This window comes from Ailuropoda melanoleuca, chromosome 8, assembly GCF_002007445.2.
Source record: "Ailuropoda melanoleuca isolate Jingjing chromosome 8, ASM200744v2, whole genome shotgun sequence".
Taxonomy (NCBI): Eukaryota; Metazoa; Chordata; class Mammalia; order Carnivora; family Ursidae; genus Ailuropoda; species Ailuropoda melanoleuca.
The window spans coordinates 114,390,433-114,413,837 of NC_048225.1; the positions used below are offsets into that span (position 1 = coordinate 114,390,433).

The following is a 23,405-nucleotide window of genomic DNA, read 5'->3' on the forward strand; positions in this document are numbered from 1 at the left end:
ATTTTGAGTAATGCAGGATGATGTGGGGATGCTTTAAGATTAAATAAGAGCTATATAAAGGCTTGTCAGAATGAATTCTAATGTGCCATGAGACACTTTGCATACTCTTAAATATGCAAAATGTCTCTTGGCACCCTAGAATTCATTCTGACAAGGCTTTATATAGCTCTTATTTAAACTCCTACTTTATTTTTAGGGAATAGGTACTCAGAGATACTCTTTGAATGGAAGCAACAAAGGGCAGTGTTTATTGATTTGGTTCTTTAGTGGGGGGAACAAAAAAGAAACACAATACAAAAGAGCAATCAAAAGTGAAAGTTGTTTAATATTGCTCTACCATCATCCTGAAAGGCATAATCATTTGAGTTACACATCTGAACTGATTGGAGTTACAGAATCATATCTCCTTTTTGCATTTAACAATATATACAATATAAAATAAATACATTTACACAAATGGACATTTGCTGGAGCACACAGTATGGTACACATCACAAAAATATACAATTGATTGCTTTACAGATTGTGAAGCCCATCTACAGCTATAGACATGGTTTTATTATTATTATTATTCTTTTTACTACTGGCTATAATGCAACTCCTGGATTATGATAAGCAGTTTAAATTTTTTGTCCTTTTACGATCTTTGCACATAAGACTGCCATAAAATGTTTTCCTAGGCAGGTAAACAGAGACGCTTAAATAATTAAAATACAATCACCAACACCCATTTTCTCTTCTATAAGAAAAATAGCAGTTTTAAATATTTCATATCTTTTATGTTATCATTTAAATGCAAAATAGTGGAATAAATACAACAATCTGATCTGATTGAAACACAAGTGTAACTACAGGTAGTCACACAATCCTATTGCTTTAAATAAGAACAAACCTAAAAGAAGCAAAATAAAAATTTAAATCATACGGCGAAAACATACACTTTTATAACTTTCCAAAACTTCACATTAAGTAAATGGTCTTGCTTGAAACTTGAAAAAACTTACCTCGAGCGAGGTTTAAGATGAGCATTTTACCCTAAAGCCCGTGCAGTTCTTTTAGGTCTATGTTTTAAGTTGTGTTTTTCTGTAATGCCGAGAGTCACTTAAACTGAAAACTAAAATTTGTATTTGATTCTTTTCACGCATCTCCATCTCATGTTTTCAGTTGGTTGGCTCTGAGTTCTGAAGCCCAAGTACTTTAATGTGACACAGTGAAAACAATGTCTATATTGTATATATTTTACTTATATATAGTGTGGTTGAATAGTAGCAACTTAAACCCTGCACAAACTTTCTGGAAAATAATCTTTTTAAATACTTACATATATAAATAATCTTATAGAATCAGCACCTTTTGTTCCCAGGAGTTGTATTTTCTGTTGTTATTTTTAAAGGGATGTGCCAATTTCCGAACTCCTATCACAGCTATAAATTTCAAGTTATTGACCATCTGAATGAATTGCTAATGATGATTTATCTAGAATCACACTACAGTCACTTCTCTACTGAGAAACCACAATCTACGATATAGTCCCATATAGCTAATGATAGATACACAGTATTCCTAGCACTAGGCTGATGAAACATCAACCCAAGGTATTTTGTTTAAAGCACACAAAGTAGCAATAGTTTTGGAAACGTGTCCGCACCAAAAAGTTTTGCAACAACACAGAGCTAGTTAATAACAACATCTGAGAGATGATTGAGTGAAAGCCATATATACAGCATTTAAAAATTAGACTTATCTCTATTCTTGAAATATTCAAAGTTTTATTTCTAAGCTATACATTGGTATTCTATAATAAACCATTAGAGAAATTATTCCTTGTTTTGAAAATATTATTATGATTTTGATGTGTATCTGTTCATAATGAGTACTTGTTTGGAGTTTCAATCTCTTAATTATTATTAGGAAGAACCTTATTACTGGTAAGGAATAGAATATACTACTGTAGTCTCCTGAGGAATTGTACATCCAGTATTGTCTCTAATTCTACCCTGTGTCTAAAAGCACACACCACAAGAATCCAAACACCACAAGAACAAGACAACAGTCTTTGAATGCAACATAAAATTCAGAAAAGCACAGCAAACATGAAACATTGAAAAGCTGAACTACATTTCTTTTGTTTGTTAGGATTACAATTTTAATTACATCTGTGTACATAGAATAAGACTGTTCACATAGTACAGGGAGCAGCTACTAACACTGGTCCATTGGTATAGCATTTGATGGAGGTTACTGTTTATTGGTTATTCAGCGACTGTAGATTTCGGGGGCATCTAATTGATTTCTTCATTAGATTACACCTCTAAACAGTCTGGAACCTGACTGACTTTCTTGCTGTGACAATACTGGTTGAAAAGCACATATATTGGCTTAGCTCTTGGTAAAAACTGCAGATTAATTTAAACAAACATTCCTAAATGAAGAAACGCATAAGATTCGGTTTTAGAATTTGGTCAGGCGTCTGCTGTCTTTGATGATTTTTTTTTTTTTTCAAATTCTGGCATTTGCCTTATTGCCTCTTAAATGAATACTGGCTCACAGCTCCTTCTGAGACAAGGTCTGTAACTTTGCAAACCGGCAGTATCCCATTCCTAACCACCATGGCAGCTAGAAATCATATGGCAACCGTACCTCCCAGGTAGAGAGGTGCACTCCTGACCATCCTACGGCCCTGTACTCCACGGGCAGTGCTTTATACACGTGACTACCCGGAGTCACTGCAGGTGTAATCTAATCCTTTGTGTCAGTGAACATTTAGGTAAACTGGAGCTCATGTTAAGAAATTGATGTTTGGGACCAGACTGGCACACAACATAAATTGCATCCGTGATAATATGCACCTTCCCTTCAACTATTGCTTGAGTAAGTTAAATTCCCATATTAATAAATGGCTGAAAAGTGGTAAAGCTGGTACAAAAAAATCTCCATTTGTAAGAAGAAACGAAACATTTTTAAAAATCTTCCTTCAGGATTCATTTGTCCTTCATTATTGTTCATAATTGTTCAAAGCCAGCACAAAATTGCAGTATTCTTATTTCTCTTTAGTATTGCATGAATGAATAAAGCTTAAACTATTCCCTGAAAAAGTTACATAGTAGCTAAACTAACAAATACCTGGAAGACTTGAAAAAACAATTAAGGAATCAAATGGCTGTAACTGATCTAGATGGAAAAGCAATGATAAGAAGCAGCCGATGCCACGTTGCTTAAGTTGTCTAATTAGAGGCTGCTCCCGTGAAATCTAATACTGCACTCAGTCAATGTGTCTGGGTTGCACTGTACTTTTAGGTACGTCGGTTCTCTCTCTTTGATTCCTTAGTCATTGGGGACGTTATGGTTCACAACAAGCTCACTGGTATCCATATTATGGATCTCCATCCTTTGGCAGGGCTGGCTTCCATCTCTCTTCAGTTAGAGACCTCTTTTAAAAGTTCAGCAGCAGAAGGAAGGAAGGAAGGAAGGAAGGAAGGAAGGAAGGAAGGAAGGAAGGAAAAGGAAAGGCAAGGAAAGGAAGGGGACAATTGCCTTACAACTAGAGATATTTTCAATTTAGGAGAGAGGGGAAGGACAAGAAAAGAGAAGGAGGCGAGTAAGAGGAAGAAGGCAGGACGGAGGGAAGGAAGGAAATGAAGGCGAAAGGGAACCAGTAATGAAGGAAGCCAAGAAATGAGGGAGAGGATGAATATGGGAGGGAGAAAAAAAAAATAAGGAGGGAAGGAAGGGGGAAGGAAGATGAGAAAAGGGAGAAAGAAACTCATCGGGAAGATACAGAGGGATCTGAAAGCTGCTTCACGGTCTTGCTGCTAAATGATGAGTGCAGTCCGTTGATTTTTGAAAATGTTGGTAACTAAACTCTAAGTTTCTTCGACATCACTCTGGGGTTTATTTTCCCTTTTTCGGCGTGCAGGACAGGAAGGCCCAGGAAGCTTTTAGTCAGACCTTGGCCTCCAGCATTTCCAAAAACAGTTTGTGCATGGGCACTTTGCCCTCGAGCTTGATGTTGTAGAAATGCTGCACGGCCTTGGTGGAGGTCTGCCTAAGGAGCGGCAGCGTCATGAGCATCTTGCCCGCCCGGCGCGGGTCCTCCATGTGCTGGCCCGCCTCGTAATCCTGCAGCGCCTCATGTAAGACGTCCTGAAGCTTCTGAACGGCCTCCACATCTTCTATGTGCATGGAGTCTGTACAACAAGCGAAACACAGAACCACGTCAATAAGAACCAAAACCCGTTTGGGGGAAGTTAAAGCTTATGCTTGAACTTCTCTAACCTCGAAGCTGTGATTTTCTCCGAGAATTTTACATTTCCAAAACCTCTATTTTTTTTTTCTAAATTTCCCTACAGTAGATGATTTCCAATATGGATTTAGAACACGGAAATGAATACGAAAAAATCCATTATTTAAAGGTGCGGGTTTTCTTTTTCCTCCTAAAACGGAGCAACCCCAGAGAAGGCTTCCTTTTAACGGATTACAATCTTGGTTACTTTATTCATTATCTCATTCATGTATTTATTCACCCATTCAGCAATTATCAAAGGTCATCTATTAAAAGTATTATTCTAAGTGCTATGGAGGTGAAATTGTCTAAAATTATGATCTTGCCCTCAAAAAGCCCATATTTCCCAAAAGGGGAAAAAAAAGTAGATGACAAAGGTTTTAAGAACGCAGTATAAATACACTGAATTTAACACTATGTTCGGGTGTCGACTATACAGAAATCACCATAAACTGCTATCCTTTCAAGACTTTCAGTGTACTGTTAACAGTTCATTAAAGCATCCTTACACCGTCTGCTTCTACTGAAAAACAAATGAAGTCTTTAGATTAATGAGTTCTGAAATATTTTTCAGATTTGTGAAGGTGAACTTTGCCCTTCAGTGACTCATTTAAAAATCTAATTCAATCAAGCAAGGAAAGGGTTAACAGGGTTGCCACAATTATTCTTTTGAGAAATGTGAGATGTGGGGAAAAAGAAAAGTTACTGCTCTAGCTCTAAAACAGACACTTAATTATATACAAGTTTGAATCATTTAGCACGTTTTATTGATTCTGATGACAGTTTATCTGTTAATTACACATAATGGAGTCTTTGGGGGATTCTTCATGTTTAATAATTCTCGTTCTCTGAGAATGCAGAGCTCTAAGATATATGTAGTTAGCCTAATCTTTCATATAATTCAAGTATCAGGCCACAGACACAAAAAGAGAGAAGAAATGTAATTTAAAATCAAGTGGCTAAACATATGATAAAAAAAAAATTATGGCACCGTAATTAAAAGGCTGACAGCTACAGCCAGGAACATGTTTAAAAACTTGTTTGTATTTTGTTGTTTTTTTCTCTTACGTTGCGTCATTTTGAAATCGTTTCACCACATTGTTGGTAAACTGACTGCTGTTTACATGAGGTGGTTAATGACACGTTTCTCCAAAAGAGTTTTGAGTAACTTGGAATACAGTGGCTTAGGAGCATTTACGGCTCAACGCCTGCCAGGTTGAGCCAGTGGTGCCCTGGCGTGGAACTCAGGACACTGCCCAACACATAAGCTAGCCTGTCCCTATGGATTGTTTCTCTCCACTCTGGCTCCTTTCAGCATGACATTCCCATCCACTTCCTATGTGTCTTCTCATAGCAACAAGCCCACATCATTTCCAAAGACGTCTAGGGGATGGCAATGTGAGAGAGGGAAAAACTGTCACGGAAATCACAGCGCACACTGAATTTTCTTATTTTTCCTATTTTTCCTCTGAAATGCTGTCTGAAGGGAAAATGGTGGGCCTGCATGCACATTAACGGTGAGTGCCCAGGGACACAAAAAACTGACCTTGCACAAGAAGGGAGGGAGATAAGGTGGACTTACCCCATCTGTCCTGGGACTCAAAGCTCGCAAAGCAAAAATGGGAAAAAACGGATGGGGAGAAGAGGAATTGCATCTTTACAGGCAATATTAAAACGAAATAACTATTTTCCCACCAGACCAAAAAAAAAAAAAAATCAGAAGTATACCATATATTAAGTACCTGTTCGGGGTGAGGCCTCTGATAAGCTCTTTATAAACACTGCCTCATCTCATCTCCCATCGACACTGGGAGTGTCAGAGTTAGGCCTAACTCGGGCTTCTTAGTATCAAAATATGCTGCTAGAATGTGTACCACTGCACGTGACATTTCCCTTGTTTAAAAACCAAAATGAGTTAAAATGATCCTCTGAGCCCTTCTTATTCAACCTTCCATTTTCATCAAGAATCTTCTCTACATTTCTAATGAAGACATTTCCAAATGCATGCAGAACATTCTATTTTGCAAAGGACAGAACTGATCCTTAGAAATGTCTTCTTCAGATTTTTCCAACTCTGTCTACAACTTCCGTCCTTTGGTCTGGTTCTAAATACTGCAACGATACAGAATAAATGTCCTTCTTCTCCATGGCAGACCTTTAAACGTGTGAAGCAAGCTGCAGAGTCATCTCAGCCCCCACCCCAAGCCCTGCCTTCCCCACTACTCTTGCCCGGCAGGAGATATATTATAGGATGTCACAGGAAATGAGGCGAGAACAAATAGCAGAGAGATATGCTCACAAACAGCAATTAAGACTTCAAACTATTCTTTAAAGGCTGTGATTTAGCTTGAGAGATTTAAAAATGATTTAATCAAATTACTATGATAATTTAACTTCCCATTTACAGAAAAGATTCTAACTCATTTTAGCTTTACCCATTCTCGGATCTGCTAATACTTTAAATGCAAACTCACTAAATCTGAACTATTTAATTAGACCATGATTCAGCTGGCAGACTGCTGAAGAAAATATTAATCTCCATTAGGGATCCTAGTTCAAGTTCTGGCTCTGTGGCTTTAATCTCTGTTTTGCTCTTTGGGCTACATTTATACATTTATGCTAGGCTCAAAAGAACCGGCATTAATTTATGTAATTATTTAGCTTTGGTCGTTGGCACTGGTTTCTTTTTAGCTTTATATTTTAAGGGAAATGGTCCCAGTATTTGTGCTAATGAAAACCAGCAAAACTTAATAACGGGAATCATAGGCTTATGAACTAAGTAGACATGGTGAGCCTATACATTAAAAACACTGGGTGAGTGGTTAAAAATAAAGATGTCTGGGCCCAGACCTATTAATCAGAAAACTTTAGCTCGATCCAAGGCATCCTCCGTATTTTTAAAAATCTAGGTGCTTCTACGGCCAAGTCAGGGCTATGAACTACAAAACCAGACTTCTATTCTAAAATAATCCAGATTTCAAAGTATAACCAGTGTTCACATGAAGCATGTATTGCCACCCATATATTAAATTCAACACTTACTAATAAAATAGAACCCCTTCATTAAATTCCAATATTTTATTCTGTGAAGTGGGGTCCTAAAGGAACACGTCTAGTTCAGATCATTACTTTGGGAAGACAGCTAAATATCCTCACACCTACAGTTGCAAAATGCAGTGAGACTCAGAGCCATTGCAAAAGATCTTCTTTTTGTATTTTACCTGAAATAAAATACTGCCTTTCTCTATGGTAAAAATTTTAACTATCGTGGGTATAGCTACTCCAGAATGCTCAAGTCCTATTTGGGAACCGTCTTTAGGACTTGGAGCTCATTCTTGGCAATACTTTCTCAATGGTGTCAAATCTCGTTTTGAGGGTGGAACTGAATATTAAAAAGAGACAAAGCATATTCAGAGTCAAGTCTAGTACATAATATAAACCAACACTCAGAGGAACCCAAGTGTTGATTTCTTTAGTGTTTGTAAATTGCCTACATGGATAGGGATAATAACGGGTGAGCCGATGGGACTCTCTGATCACTAAAGGAATGAAGCACAACATGATGGAAAAGACAGAGAAGTGAGCAAAGGTCTATTTTCTAAAAGATAATTTAATCTCAAAAATTTTATACGCACTATTATAAGGAGTCTAACAGAGTGCTCCTCCTGGCCCCAGTCGGATGGGTACTGAGGAACACTGGTTGATTGTAATGCAAACTAGTTCTTGACTGACATCAACAGCTGACCCTAAATTTCAAAAGATGGTGCCAATCATAAACTTTCTAGGATGATGGCAGTGGTGGCAGCAAGATATTTTAATCTTTCCAAATCTGTACATAAAAAACAGAACTAGATGGCCAAACTAAAAACCCATAGACAATACTCACAAACAAAACTAAGTGACAAGGTATCCCCAAGATACACACACACGCACGAGAGAGAGAGAGAGAGAGAGAGAGAGAGAGAGAGAGAGAGAGCTCTGTCCACCGAGAAGGCCTAGGAAGGATGGCCAAACCAGGAATGCAATAATGAGCAATGAGTAACCTAGCACCCAGCTTATAATTAGACTCCAGGCTTCAGCCAGGAAATATTTAAGATAAGTATGGAACATCTTATACTAGATAGAAAGGACACTATCTATAACTACTAAGTCATTCAGAAAGATTCCAGAAGCCAACCTGAAGTGACTCCAGCTGACCCAAAATGGGACAATTTGAGCTTCCAAAAGGATTATAATTGCAATTGATTGAAATCCACTGAATAGGAGCGCCTGGCTGGTTCAGTTGGTTAAATGTCTGACTCTTGATTTCAGCTCAGGTCATGATTTCAGGGTTGAGATCGAGATCTGTGTTGGGCTCTGAACTGGGCATGGAGCCTGCTTAAGATTCTCTCTCTCCCTCTCCACCTCCCCCTAAACACCCCATTTGAGCTCTCTCTCTTTAAAAAAAAAAAAATGGAAGGAAGGGAGGAAGGGAGGGAGGGAGGGAAAAAGGAAGGAAAGAAGGGAGGGAGGGAAGGGGGAGGAAGGAAGGGAGGGAGGGAGAAAGAAATCCACTAAATAAGCTTAAATAAATTTGATTATAATGACATTTTAAAAAGACAGGAGGAAAAAATAAAGAATTCATCAATCCTTTATTTTGAAAACTGGCAAATGAAGGGAAAGAGTCAAGCCCCTATATAAACTGCATCATCAGTCATCAATAAGAGATGAGAGAAAGCATCACTTTATATAAGGATCCCAATGACTGAATGTAAAAAATAGATGAAAAAATCACAGATCATCATTTTGAAACCTCCAGGGATGCAAGGATTTAGGTAATGAGCATTGATAGCTGCTCATAGACCACAGAGACAACTGGACATCGTATGCCTCCCAGTGAACAGCACACCACCCCTAGGTGTCACAGGGATTGAACCTGAGACTGATTAAGCCTCTGGATCCAGTTACCAATTTGCACAAAATGCAAAGGGCAGAGAAACATGATGAACTGCACCCAAAGTATGCAATCTGTAAAGTCCAGACTGTGGGAAACTCCGAAGGTCAAATGCCCTGGCTTCTTCAACAGAGAAATTGTAAGAAAATGAAAATGAAAGATGAAGTTTTAGATTAAAGGAGAGTTAAAAACTCCATTAAAAAAATTTTTTTTTTTGGAAATGGGCAAGACTAAACAATCCTATCTGAGGATACCCATTTATAGTGATAAAGCCATAATGAAACATAAGGAAGTGATAAAAACCACAACAGAATAGTGGTTACTTTTGTGGGAAAGGAAGCGGGGGTGATACTGGGACAAGACGCATGGAGGGGTTTCTGGCATAGCTCACAAATTTTTATTTCCCATCCTTGATCATATTGCTATTGTGACAGACTGCAAAATGGCCCCCAAGATATCCAGGTAGTCCATCCCTGGAACCTGGATGTTACCTTATATGGCAAAGCACACTTTGCAGCTGTGAGTAAGGATCTGCCATGGGGGATTATCCTAGATTATCCAGGAGGGTCTTCAATGAAGTCAAAAGTGTCCTTATGCAAGAGAGGCAAAGGAAGAAGAAGGCAATGTACGGTGTTACGCTGCTGCCTTCGAAGATGGATGAAGGGGCCATAACTCAAGCAATGCAAGGAATGTCACTCCAGAAGCTGGAAGAGGCAAGGAAACAGCCCTCCCCTAGAGCCTCCAGAAGGATCACTGCCCTGTCTTTGCCCTAGTCTTTAACCTTGTGAAAATGCTTATGGACTTCTGACCTCCAGAACAGTAAGAGAATAAATATGTGTTGTTTGAAGTCACCAAGTTGTGGCCATTTGTTAGAGCAGCCATAGAAAACGAATACACTCATTAAGGTACACATTCTGTTTGGGTGTGTTTTTCTTTTAAATCTATGTTGGGCTCATATCAAAACGGTGAGAGACAGAGATGGAGAGAGGGGTCGTGAGCAACTTCTGATGGGATAGTCCCTTCTAGAATGTAGTGAGTTAAGCAGAATTCCAAACAAGTCAGTAGAAACACTTGGCAAAAATGTCAAGGAAGCTGTTCATATGCCAACTAGGAGGTTGGCTCAGAAGGCTTTTTAGGTCTTTCCTAATGCAGAAAAGTTATAATTCTCACGTTGGAAATAGTAATAACAATTCTTATTATGTGCTGATTTCATAGCTTTCCATGGAGACACACACATTTTGGGGGGAAGACTGTTTTCCTCATTTCTGGCTCTGGCTATCAAGCCAGACTTCAACATTTATTGAAGCTCCACAAATCGTTCCTCTACTATATTTATATTGGGTGTTGAGCCACAGATCCTCCTGGCTTCCCTCTCATAAACCCCAAATTATTGTTTCGATTATTGTTTACCTTGCATAATCGGAATCCCTGCTAAGTCTCTTATTTCTCTACAAGTACTCAAGGCCTTTCTCTTCCTCCAATATCTAACACTTATCTGGAAGCTTTCTAACTCCTTCTACTAGAAGTGACAAAGACAAATATACTTAATATGTGAATGTTGACTGAGTTCAGTGTCTGACTCTTGATTTTGGCTCAGGTCATGAGCTCAGGGTCCTGAGATCGAGCCCCAAACCCCCACCCCAATCAGGTTCCCTGCTCAGCAGGGAGTCTGCTTCCTCCTTCTTCCTCTCTCTCTCCCTGCTCATCTCTCTCTCTCTCTCTCTCTCTCTCAAATAAATGAATAAGTAAATCTTAAAAAAATAAGTGAATGTTGATAGCAACTTGGGTGATAAATATTTCAATCTTTCACAATATCATAACAGATCATAAATGATCTGTACCATGCTAATGACCTTTTTCTAAGGGATTAGTCATTATCTTAAGATCTGTAATGAAAATAATGTTATATTATGTCATTCCCTAGAAGTAAAGCAATTAGAGTATATAGGTACTTATTACCCAGTTGGAAGCACAGAGACACTTGCAGCAAATATTTCTTACACTATGTCAAGGCATAGTGATCATTGAACATATTATGAAACATTTGAAAACTAACTCTATTTTTTACATAAAAATCTGAGATATCATATTATGTATGAAATTAAAGGGTTACATAAAATAAAACTACCCATTCAACTCAATTATATCATCTGAAGCAAAATTAAAATAACCCAGACAGGGATGGCAGATTTGAGCAAAAGCCAAAGAAAAGTAGACTAGGCAATGGAAAATCATAATTTTGGCTTCCCAGAGAGTATTAATTATGGTTTGGTCTGGGTAAAAGTGAACTATAAATATCACCTGCCACAAAAGGCCTACCCATACTTATTTCTTATTAAGTCCTATAAAGGTGGTAAACATTTTTGTCTCCAAATCTTCCTTGCCACTTTCAAGAATGGTTTTATACTACCATAACTCCAAGAAGACAGCAAGACAAAGTGAGTGCAAAATTCTAAGCTAAGTTAAAAGCACTAATTTCGGTTAGCAGATATAAAATGGCATTGGCTAGTCTTCTGTGTTGATCCATTTAAAGACATGCTAGCTACTTATTTGTGGAATAGAAATCGCTTATTGATAGCAAGGGACAGAGGGCCCAACCGTCTGCCTCACGGTGGCCACTCATCTTTACCAGCTTGCTTCAGTTACCTGCAAAAATGCTATTGGACATGTCTACCTCACAGGCCTGTTGTGGAAATCAAATGAGATTCCCCAGCAAAAGCTAAAATAAAAAGAGAAAATGTCCACAGAAAGATTTTTAAAAAAGGATAATCGCTTGATCAATATCTAAAACTACGTCTAGAATATCACATCAGCAAATTTAGTCAAAATTTCAATAAAATAGTGTTGAGGGCCCAAGACATACACAGGGACTGAAGATGTTTTTCACTTTTACATTAATTGTTCAGATCCATGAAGATGTTAATATTTCTATATTATAAATTCAGCATAAAGGCACACATAACCACACACAAAATATATGACCAAACTCAATGCCCTCACTTAAAAGTCACTGACATAAAAATTTTAGGCCACTTAGGAGATATGAGACATTATGTAATTCACCTGCCTCATCTTACAGACAAGAAAACAGTTATGTGATTAAAACATGCGTTCTTAAAGGAAGTGAAATTTGGAATTGGAAAGTAGGAAAAATCTCTTTTTAGGTAAAATCCATATCTGTACAGTACACAAACAGATACATAATATATTCATGATATTAATATTTCATTGGGGACTTCCTAAGGAAAAATATCTAAAAAAGGCTACCCCAAGGGAGTGATAATGAAAAAAGACTGAAAAACACGAGGCCAAACTTATATGACTAAGATGACCCTCATTCCAGTCTCCTACAGTAATTATAAACTTTCTATCCCTTGAAATTATATCACAATTCTACACATCAAACATGTTCTCAAGGACAAAATACGGTCAAGATGTGATTATAATTACTTAAGATTTGAAACTGATGACCAAAATGTTACTCGCAGCTTTATATCAACAGATGCTATTATTCTAGAAGTCTGCTGTAGAAATAAAAAGAAAAGTCAGCATTGGGCACCTGGGTGGCTCAGTTGGGTAAGCAACTGCCTTCAGCTCAGGTCATGATCCTGGAGTCCCAGGATCGAGCCTCACATCGGGCTCCCAGCTCAGCAGGGAGTCTGCTTCTCCCTCTGACCCTCTTCTCTCTCATGCTCTTTCTCTCTCTCTCTCTCTCTCTCAAATAAATAAATAAAATCTTAAAAAAAAAGTCAGTTAAGTCATAGATTCTGTTTATTCTTGACAAGGCTCCAGGTTGGGGGCAGATCTGGTGACATCACTTGGAATGAGTGGCAGCTGTGAAGCTTGAGGGCCTTGTGAGCAAAAGAGAATGACCACACTAAAAGTAATTCTTACTCGTAAGCTGCTTTAGTCTTCCACTATGTGAAAATGAGTATATTTCCTTGTAGCCAGTGATAATGGCTTCACACAAGTTCTTAAACATAAGAATCAATAGAACCAAACTGAGACAATAGAATCACATGAAATAATCTTACCCAAAATGCATGTAGTAATATTTCAGTAAATTTTCCAATAAAGACATAAAATTAATTATAGAATCATAAAACTCCCAGAATTGGAAGGAATTCTAGAGACAAGTCTAACTTCTTGGTGTACGGATGAGATAACTGGGGCCTAACAATTATAATGTTAACATTGTGACTTAGATTTTCCTTCTTAAATTCAATTGCACAGAGCTATATCAGGGAGGCAGTAATTGCCTAAGAGATAGCTGGTGCTCAAAAGAAAGAAAGTATATAGTTTACATAAGCCTGTGAGTTTATCTTCAAAAATAATTGGGACAGTTATTTAGGGTTTCCAAATATTTGAATGTGAGAATGACAGTATTAGTTCATAATATATTGGGGTTTTTTTGCCCATATCCTTCAAGATAGGGAAAGTACTTCCAATGGTGCTCCTGGTGCTGTAAGGATTCCTGAATTCACATATGCCAGAAGCAGAGCTACAAAAAGATATGACAGCTATTATCAAGAAGATAATTCCCTGTTTCCTGAGTATACGCACAATATTTATAATTGTTGAATAAAGACAGATGTTTGAAATAAGCTGAGATTTAGATTAATGAGACATTGGTTAACATCCACAGCCACATAGGGAATGCTAAGATATCTATAAAAATAACACTAAAATCGAATTTTTTTTTTTTTTTACAAAAACTCACTTATGTTCATCTAAAATTTCTAAATACTGAAAGAAAAACTATGAGGTTTTTAGGGTATCTTTGAAAACATTTTTCATACTGATGCATTTTTGAGTAGTTTTAAAATCACTGCATCTAAGCAAGAATGAATCTACAACTTTATTACTGTCATCCAAGTAATGGTCAAAAGATGGAATAAAATAGCACTATATTGACAGTTTGGAAAAAAAAAAAAGATTTTCTGAGTAGTTTATCCCATGTTAAAATGGTAGGGTTTGGGGGTTAGATGCATGAGAGAAGGGTCATATTTATACAGCACAAGAGAGGTGGCACAATTTAGATATCAATATAATCCGCAATCTTTTCTCCTTTATTATGGACTCTGATTCAATTAATTTTTCTTGGTATTGAGAACCTAAAAAAAAGTTACAAGCACTTGCAGAATAACTGTGACACGGAGAAATTTCCTGAAAGAAATTAATGTTACTCACTACCAGCACAAGAGAAAAAAGAGAGGGCCTGTTAACCATTTCTGGCTTTAAACAAGAAAAGCAAACTAACGAGTTCTTTAAAGACTTTCTAATCACCAGTCATTGCTCTTAAGTAGGTCACTTGCTCCTTCTAACAGCAGATTCTGTGGGATTTGACTATTTCCATATCAAAACACTAAGGATTATACTTCTAAACAACAGACAGAAATGTTGCTACTAATTAAATCAGGTACTCTAAATTACAATCCATAGCCATAAAGTACACATCTAACACCTAAAATTATAAGATTTTAGCAATCGTGGTCAAGTTTTAACATTGCTCAGCATTCACAATTAGTTAATGATTTAAAAAGCATTATGTAATATAAAAGATATAAAACATGCTTGCTGGATTTTGAACATAATTGACCAAGTAGGTGTTTTCAATTAGAATCACTATATGACTCGCACACAGAAATTCTTCCCAAAACCACTGCTACAGAATTTTTCATCTGATGATGAGAGATGCTATAATGCGAAGTCCATGCAAACTAATAAATTCTCGGAAAATGTCTCTTCCATCTCTCACTTTGGTCTTCTAAGAGAGCCAGACAAGGGGTGTCTGAGATGTCTGCATCAACAGTGCCACTTGTCATAAAGAATCCTATGTCAGTTTCACAGGGGAGGAGGAAAAGGGAGGTGAACGGTGTGGTCAGCAATTAAAAGTATGCAATGCTAAACTTCATTATGAAGACAAATAGGAAAGTACAACTTCATTGTTGAAAACAATTTCCCTCCTATCAGTCCAAGGATGCATGCATCAATATTGTAGATGAACTGTTAATTACAAAATCAATTAAAAATTATTTCTAAAAACAGTCACGCGTCCCTGGCTCTCATGGGGGCAATTTGGGCAGAAGGGTCTCATCTCACTAGGACCGCGCCAAATCACAAAGTCGTCATCCACAAGTAAGCAAAAGCAATCTGGTTTTTCATTTTTCAGCGCGGCTGAGCCCAGCCTGAGATTGATCGTCACATATGGCCCCAGAAAACAAACTGTCAATACCTTGAATGCTGCAGAATTTGAACAAATAGCCGTCCGCCCATTCAAGCCACTCATTGCATCCCATTTAACAGATTTTATTGACAGTTTCCTTCTTGTAATTAAAGGGAAAACTACTGGCCAGCAACCAAGATAAAGTTCAAAGATAGGGTCAAAACAAAAGCAGATGGAGGGGCACGGTGTGACTGTCAATGGTACATAGCATCAGAGCGCGTTATTGACACGCAGGTATCTAAAGATCAGCCCGTCATTGAGGAGGGATCTATCCTGAACTATATGCAAATGCTAGAAGAGACTTAAGACCACAACAAAGCATTAGGAGAGGCACAAAGGGAAAAACAAGAAAGCAGCAATGATTTTTACTTATCAGAGGTTGCTATTTTAGTACATTTCAGTTCAAATTTAAGACTGTTTATTCCCATCATTCTTAACCCTTACTGCATAGGTGGTAACTTTCAGAGAAATACTCCAGTAGAAGTTGCCTTCTGCAGAATTCCAGAATTCAAGAAAACAAGAGTATTCTTTGATAACCAAAATGAAAACCATATGTATGTTTTTCCATTTGCAAAATGTGCATTTATGGGGGGGAGGGAATGCTTTCTGCATACCCACGGCACACACTTATTTTCACTTGTGCCTACAAGGCAATGGATGTAATTTTGTCCTGAGAGCATCCATTTACACTACAAGTTAGGAAATGCACAGGCTGGTAAAAGTTTCATTGTTTCAATAAGTAAATACAATAAAAATAATTCCAGTGGACTTTTCCTATTTCTAACGTTTCACTAGAAAGCTGTAATGACTATAATTATGCTGCCTCATACAGAATTTACAACCGGTTTAGCAAATCCCTGAAGAAGTTGTTGAGGGAAGGGTAAAACTGAAATATTAAAAAGTGTAACAATGACTATATCAATAAGCCAACCTGAATTAGCAAGAGCTATCGCTTTGAGGGTGACAAATTCTTCTTTCTCCAGCTTCATGCTCTTGTATTTCTTTACCAGCTGCAGGATAGCATTATTTAGGTCAAGAAGGCCTGCTAATTTGGACTGGTCTTCATCCATTATATAATCATCTGCATAGACAAGTTCATCCTCAAACGAAAGAGATCGGTATACAACACCAAGGATCAAAATTTCCATCCAAGCACTCTGCAGAAGGCTCATCTGGTCCGCCAGGGACAGTGTGGAGAAGCCTGCATGGGAAGATGGGCAGATCAAGTTACTTTAAAGCCATAATTTCATAATACAACATTAGTTTCATATGGTAGTGGGTTTCTGTATCAGTGCTCAAAATTATGCTGAGCTTTGATTAGATGCTCTTACATTTTCCCCTGATCATTTTGCGAATGGCAAAGTAAAAGTCACAAACCAGTTCAACTTGTTGGTGTTTATAGGTTTTATAGACACACTTGAATGAATATAACAGAAAAGTAGGTTTGTTTCTTTCATTTCCAAAGAAAATAATATGTAGACTTTAAATATAATCGATTTCTGGCTATGATTTTTATAAATGTCTTTCGGGAAGTCAGATTTATATTCACTTCATCTCTAAAAACTACTATTAATAAACAACATAAAAGTTTAAAAAAAAAAGAGCTCCCAAATAAAGAAAAACAGTTTAGACTCACACTGTAGAGTGCAATTTGGAAACATTTCTCTGTAATAGATGCTCAGTGAATAATGAGTATTCATACACCCAAGAGAACCTTCTGAACTTGATCTTTTTCACTCACTGATATATGACATGAATTCCGCTTAAAATGGTGTTTATTGGTATAAAAGAGAGTAGAATACTTAGCAGCTTGGCCTCTTCACCAGATCTAAAAGCCACAGTTTATTCTTCTTATTAAAATCCAATTATTTAAAAAGATAAATATGGCGGCAATGGAGTTCCATGGATAGGATATGGGCAGAACCAGATCCTCTCAGTTTAAATACTGTCCCCACTGAGCTACTGGCTCTTTCATCATGGGTAAGACAATTTACTTGAACCTCAATTTTTGTTTTGGGGACATACAAAATAACACCCAGCAAAATACTAATTTACAATATGCGTTCAATAACAGTAGCTATATTAAATATTATTTTTATCTGAAATATCTGGACGACTCCTTCAATTCTTCACTAACAATCTGATCTGAATTCACACATAATACACATACAGGCTTAAAGTTCCTTCTGAGCTTAAGAAAACATGCAAAAAAAAAAAGAAAAAGAAAATGTGGTCCGATAGGGAAAGAGGAAGCAGTACAATTAAACCTAGTTAGGAGTAAAAATATTTATTTTAAATCTCAGAGGGATTAGGTCTGGATTCTAAACGGAAGTCTTAGTGAAGATACCTAATGATCAGCCACGTACTTTTTCCAAGAGTCCTAAAAAATAGACATTTCTTAAATCTTTGCTTTCATTCCCAAGGCAATGCCCAGGGATTCCAAGGGTGGGCAACCACCCCTCTGGCTACTGAAGACAATAGTACCATGATTTAAGTCCTGCCACCAATAATTCTATAGAAGGAGAAATTTTAATAATTCAACTTATAAAATCTATGTTCACTCCTTGTCTAGACCGTACTGCCCAAATCATAACGGTCTACTGCTGCCCAATCTTCTTAGGCTCCTGCTTATGGTCATTGCTTTTGTCTGATTTTTATTTGTATCAAATTGTTCACATCCCATGTGACATTAGAAACTACTGCACGATGAGGAAAAGGAAATGATTCCCTGCCCTGTTGGTGAAAACTAGGGGTTTGCCATTTGGCACCATTAACTGAAGTGTTTAATAAAATCATCAAGAGGGATTAGTCCAGCTTTTATTAAAGGCGGGTCTTAAGACATGAGTAAAAAGCATCTCTTTCATTGTTTATCAAGCCATTCACATATTACATGACGGATCTTCCTTTGAATTGGCTGTGTCAATCCTTTTTTCTCTTTTTCCATCCCTTTTCTTTTTTTGGTCATCACATCGTGGGGTTACATATATTTCCTACTAGAATTAGAGAAAAAATGCGTGGTAGCATTTTCAACAGAGAGACTCAAGAGAAAAATCATGACCTAGGCTGCCTAGATGAGGCTCCATTTGCTTTCGACCTTAAGAATGTTATATTCACAGGAAACAAACCAGTTTTGCTCCTTTTTCTATCCCACCCCACAGAAGAAAAAAGATGTAACGCACATCCAAATATCTAAGTCAAGCAAAGGGAGCGGTAGGGATTTGTTTTGTAAATGAAATAGACGAAGAAATAAATGATCATCTTAGAAAGCTATGAGCCAAAAGGGATGAGTTATTTTCCTTTGCCTTAGTGTTCTTGTTCCTTTTCACGCTCCCAAGCAGCAGTTTCCCTGCCGCAGCAGATGGACAGAGCGCGTAGCCCGCAGCACCTTCCTGTGACAGCCCCATTCTCCCTCCCAGACACTGCTGTTAGTAAATAGATTTACACATTCTCCAATCTCCACACATCTTTCTGCCGAATAATTAAAAGCAGGATGATTAGTTTATTGAGTGGAAGGAGGAACTTTTTTATTGAGGCCCGTCCACGATTTTATCAGGCCCAGCACTTTTACGGTTGTCAAGAGGATGCAGGCATCCAATTTTTCTTATCTGCCTGATTAATACAAATGCTGTTTCAGGACGCATTAATTAACAGATACAAATCTACGTTCTCATGGAAGGATCAATACGGAGAAGAAAAGAGGCATCAATGTGAATTTAGTGCTGATGATGGAGAAGGCACGCTATCGACAGTTACGTGCACGGAAACTTTAAAGTTGCACAGGGGCCCTTTTGTCCCTGTGATTTACAAATTCACAATTTTCAGCCATAACAAGGTTTCACACATTTCTTTGGGGTTTAATTAAGCAAAAAACAATAAAATTTCATTTTTTTTAGGTTGATCCTGCAATCTGTTTGCACTCTGTCGATGGCTCTGTGTGTGTGTGTGTGTCCTTCCTATAAACCGAACTTTTTCTTTCACTTCTTAATGAAATAAAAGGGAAAAGGTTAAAAAAAAAGATTCTCTCTCTCTCTCTTTTCTTTTTTTTCGGTCAGGTTGGATGGGGAAATGGATGTACCACAAAAGGTTTGACAAGTTTGCTTGCTTGAGATCCTCACATCTATTTCAGCTGATTAAAGGAAGTGTAATTTTGCAAAACGATAGGAAAAGGGACCATCCATGCTTTCCAGAATGTAAATAAAAGTCTGGACTTTTATCTCTTCATGCTCTAGAAAGAGCTGCCTCGCAACATTTTTAACCCTTTCCTGTCATACCTCTGCATCTGGAAGCTGGCACAAAGGGCCCGCCCGCCCAAATGTCTGGGTGGCAGTGACACAGCCTTGTGCTCACTGGGTCACGAAGGTGGCAGAATACATCACAGAGCTAACATTTGAACGCCACAAACTTCTACCTGCCCTTTAGGAGTGCTCGCTATAGATAGTTCCCATACATAATGACACGGAGACTAATAGTTTGACCAGTGGACCTGAGCAAAGTATAAAAACCTAAATGGCCAACATCTAAATAAACCGAGTTTAAGGAATTTTCTAAAAACACAATGATTCTATTGGTGCCCACGTGCTTGTATCCAATGATAATTACTCGCGTGTGCCTGTGCCCGGCATTTAGTGGTGTTTTATAGCTATCGGGCTACAAATGAGAGTCTCTCATCACCTACACCATTTAGCTACCTTTGGACAGAAACATCTCTCCCAAGTGAAATAAAATATGCTTTGCTGTCGTGTCATTCAAACTTCATGTTTTGTACATCCCGGGATCTTAATCTTTGGTGTGTGACAGGTTATAGTTTTAAATGTTCAGCCGTATTACAGCTTTTTAAAATACCCTGATACCACGGCACATTTTTTTTTTCCTCCCCAGCTATGGCCCATTCCATGCATATGGCTGACAACTCTGATCTCCCTTCATCGCTGTCCTGGAGTCAGTGCCATTTACTGTATCTCAGGCATTTTGCTAGTAGAATGACTCTTTACCTTGACCCGCAGTTAAATAGCATGTTTATCTGCAATACAGTGGGCTCCAAATAAACCAGATGACAGTTGGGAATAAGATCATTTGGAAGGACTGAAAAGCTTCTCAAGAGGCAGGTACCCCTGAAGTAAAACGCTTGAAGAAAGTATGTTTTGTGCCAATCCTCTTGCATTCTTCCACGAGAAACTTCGGAGGAAGACAGTGGTGCTATGGGCACTTGTCAAGCACTTTTTTTTTTTTTTTTTTTTTTTCCCNTTTTAGCCTGGCAAACTGATGCACTTTGCAGTCAACTTACAGAAAAGGCTAAGCATTTGAAAGTGTGAAGGGCAAAAAATATCTGACGGCCGGTCTTCAAAAATACACTTTCATTTCAGAAAGCATAAATGTTTATTTCCTGAACGGAGTGTTGACAGAAATAGGCTGCCATGCAGGCACTGGGGTTTAACCCCTGCCAGGCATTTCCTTCTCGGCTGCTTCCTGGAAACAGAGAGCAAGCATTTTAAATCTTCAGGGTGTCTGTTAATATCAGTTAATCATGGCATTGATTTGCCCACTCACCGTTTTTGAACTGTAGTTTCTCTCTTCCACAAAAAATTGACAGTTTTCAACAAATAGCATATCATGTGAGAATTGCAATTATGCCATAATAACTCACCGAGATGGTAAACAAAATTCATTGAGAGAAGCTGAGTGAGCACTGTGGCATAAGCTAGATTCTTTCTCCCCCATACAAATAAACCCAATGTCTACAGGAACTAGGGAAGAAAAGAATCATCATGGCTCCAAGATTTGGTATTAGCTACCAACAGATACACAGATGCATAACCCTTGTTCGAGAGAAACTGTATTTTTCAGCGAGTTGCTATTTTCACATATGAGTCGACATATCATGTGTTGTATGATTCACAAAACACATAGCCCTGGAGTTGCAGTGTGTGTGTATATATATAATATATAAAATTAATATATACATATAAAATATACATCATATATAACATATAAAATTATTATGTACATATAAAATATATATTATATATAAAATATATAAAAATAATATATACATACTATATAATATAAAATATAATAATATATAAAATTATATATAAATAAAAATATATATTAAAATATATATAATAAAGACTTTTCTATTCTGCTTTTTGGAGAGACAGACTTCATGGGCTGGCACTCAGTAGGGACTGGAGTTAAGCAACTACAGATGGCCAAGTGGCAAAGTGAAAGCTGGAATCTTTACCTGGTGCTATCAGAAGCATTTCATTGAGAACTTTTCTTTATAATGGATGACAAATATTACCTATTATATTAGCATGTAAGCATTAGATGCAATACCTCCGCTATTATCCTTTGAATCTTTATTCTTTTAGTCTGGCTATAACCCAGATTTCAATCATTCAGACTCCATTTCAATTAGTTTGGGTAAAATATAAGAATAAATGACAAAAATTCCCCTTCTTGGAATTTGATCATGTTTCAAAATTTGTTGATTCCATGATAAATCTGTTTCTTTACTTCCATTGTTATATTTCAAGTAGGATTCACAGAGATTTTATGAAACCATTACTTTAAAATAGTGGTTTCATAGGACAAATGTGAAAATCTGAAAGAACTCCAATTCAAAAAATTCTATGTAGCAAACTTGACTATCATCCATAAAACTTAGCAAATGGTCTAGGTGACAGGTGATAAAAGGAGGGTAGAACAGAATCATAAAGGCAATATCTACCAGTTCAAGACAGAATTATCACGGTTAACTGAGTTTACAGATGCAACTGGCCACTGACCACTCATGCTGATCATGGGAACAGCCAAAGGAAGTTTCAGTTAGCCCACTCATGGGCACAGAAATTCAAAACATGCCCCCACGGCACTGGTGAAATGCTATCTTTACTAATTGTTCCTTGTTTCCAAGGTCAGCTTGCTAGAAAAATTAAAAGTATAATAGCAGCTAAAGAAAGATATTCCAAGTGACTACTCAGGGAAGTCTCAAGATGATGACCAGAGGATTTTTTTGGTTTGTTTCTGAGTGTGGGAGGGTGACAACTGCCAACCCACTTTGAAAAAAGCACTAGATGTGGGGCAGGTGAATGTAAAATAAGGATACAGAGAATATCTAGATGAAATGTACAGTTCCTCTTTGGAAATACCACTTACCCACCTACTGCTGAGTGACTAGGGAGAACCTGAAAACATTCCTTTAGCTTTCCCCAAGCTCCCTTTTACTTGACCTCAACTTTACTTCTCCCATCTTTTCATCTAAGCCAAGAAGAAAGACAAACTATTGGATGGCACGGAGAAAGGTACAGGCTGCGCTGCTTTAAAGAAGGGATACCTAATGGCTTTCTTTTCCTACAACTTTTATTTTGTACTAGTTCAAAACAAGAGAGCTCTGCCTGGGAAGTTTCCTTTCTGATGTGACTGAAGTGTGTTTGACCATCAAGAAAAAAGGAAGGCAGTGCCATATAATGTAGGACTCAGAAAAAAAAAATCTTATAAAAGGGCATCTTCAGTCTCACTTTGGGATTAGATGGACGTGGAGTAGGAAAAGCTCATTTTGAAGCCACATTTCTGGTTTGAAAGAAAAAGATCCTGTGCTTGAATCTGACTGGCTCTACCCAATCTCTGCTGGGACTGGTCAAGAAATATCAAGGCTGTTATAGGACCCTGACCAGGCATCCAAGGAAGATCAATCCAGCCTGGGCATCAGACACGCAGGCATTATCTTCAGGAAATTTCCGAGCCCTCATCAAAGTTGGTCTGATACTTGATTTAAAAAATCAAACCTCCTGGGACTCCTGGGTGGCTCAGTGGGTTAAGCGTCTACCTTCGGCACAAGTCATGATCCCAGGGTCCTGGGATCGAGTCCCGCATCGGGTTCAATGCTCAGTGGGGAGCCTGCTTCTCCCTCTGCCTGCCGCTCCCCCTACTTGTGTGCTTTTGCTCTCTCTCTCTCTGACAAA

At 37.8% G+C, this 23,405-nt stretch overlaps 1 protein-coding gene across 3 annotated transcripts in view; it reads right to left on the bottom strand.

Annotated features, from left to right (window-relative positions):
• Positions 1-326: 326 nt before the first annotated feature.
• ESRRG (estrogen related receptor gamma) overlaps positions 327-23,405 on the bottom strand; it is a 578,927-nt gene continuing 555,848 nt past the window's right edge. For all 3 annotated transcript variants that reach the window (XM_019806161.2, XM_011232602.3, XM_034667188.1), the window contains 2 exons: positions 16,373-16,642; positions 327-4,187 (listed from right to left, as the gene is read on the bottom strand). In XM_019806161.2, the coding sequence (XP_019661720.1) occupies positions 3,943-4,187; positions 16,373-16,642 (515 nt within the window). In that variant the 3' untranslated portion in view covers positions 327-3,942. The remainder of the gene's footprint in view (positions 4,188-16,372; positions 16,643-23,405) is intronic.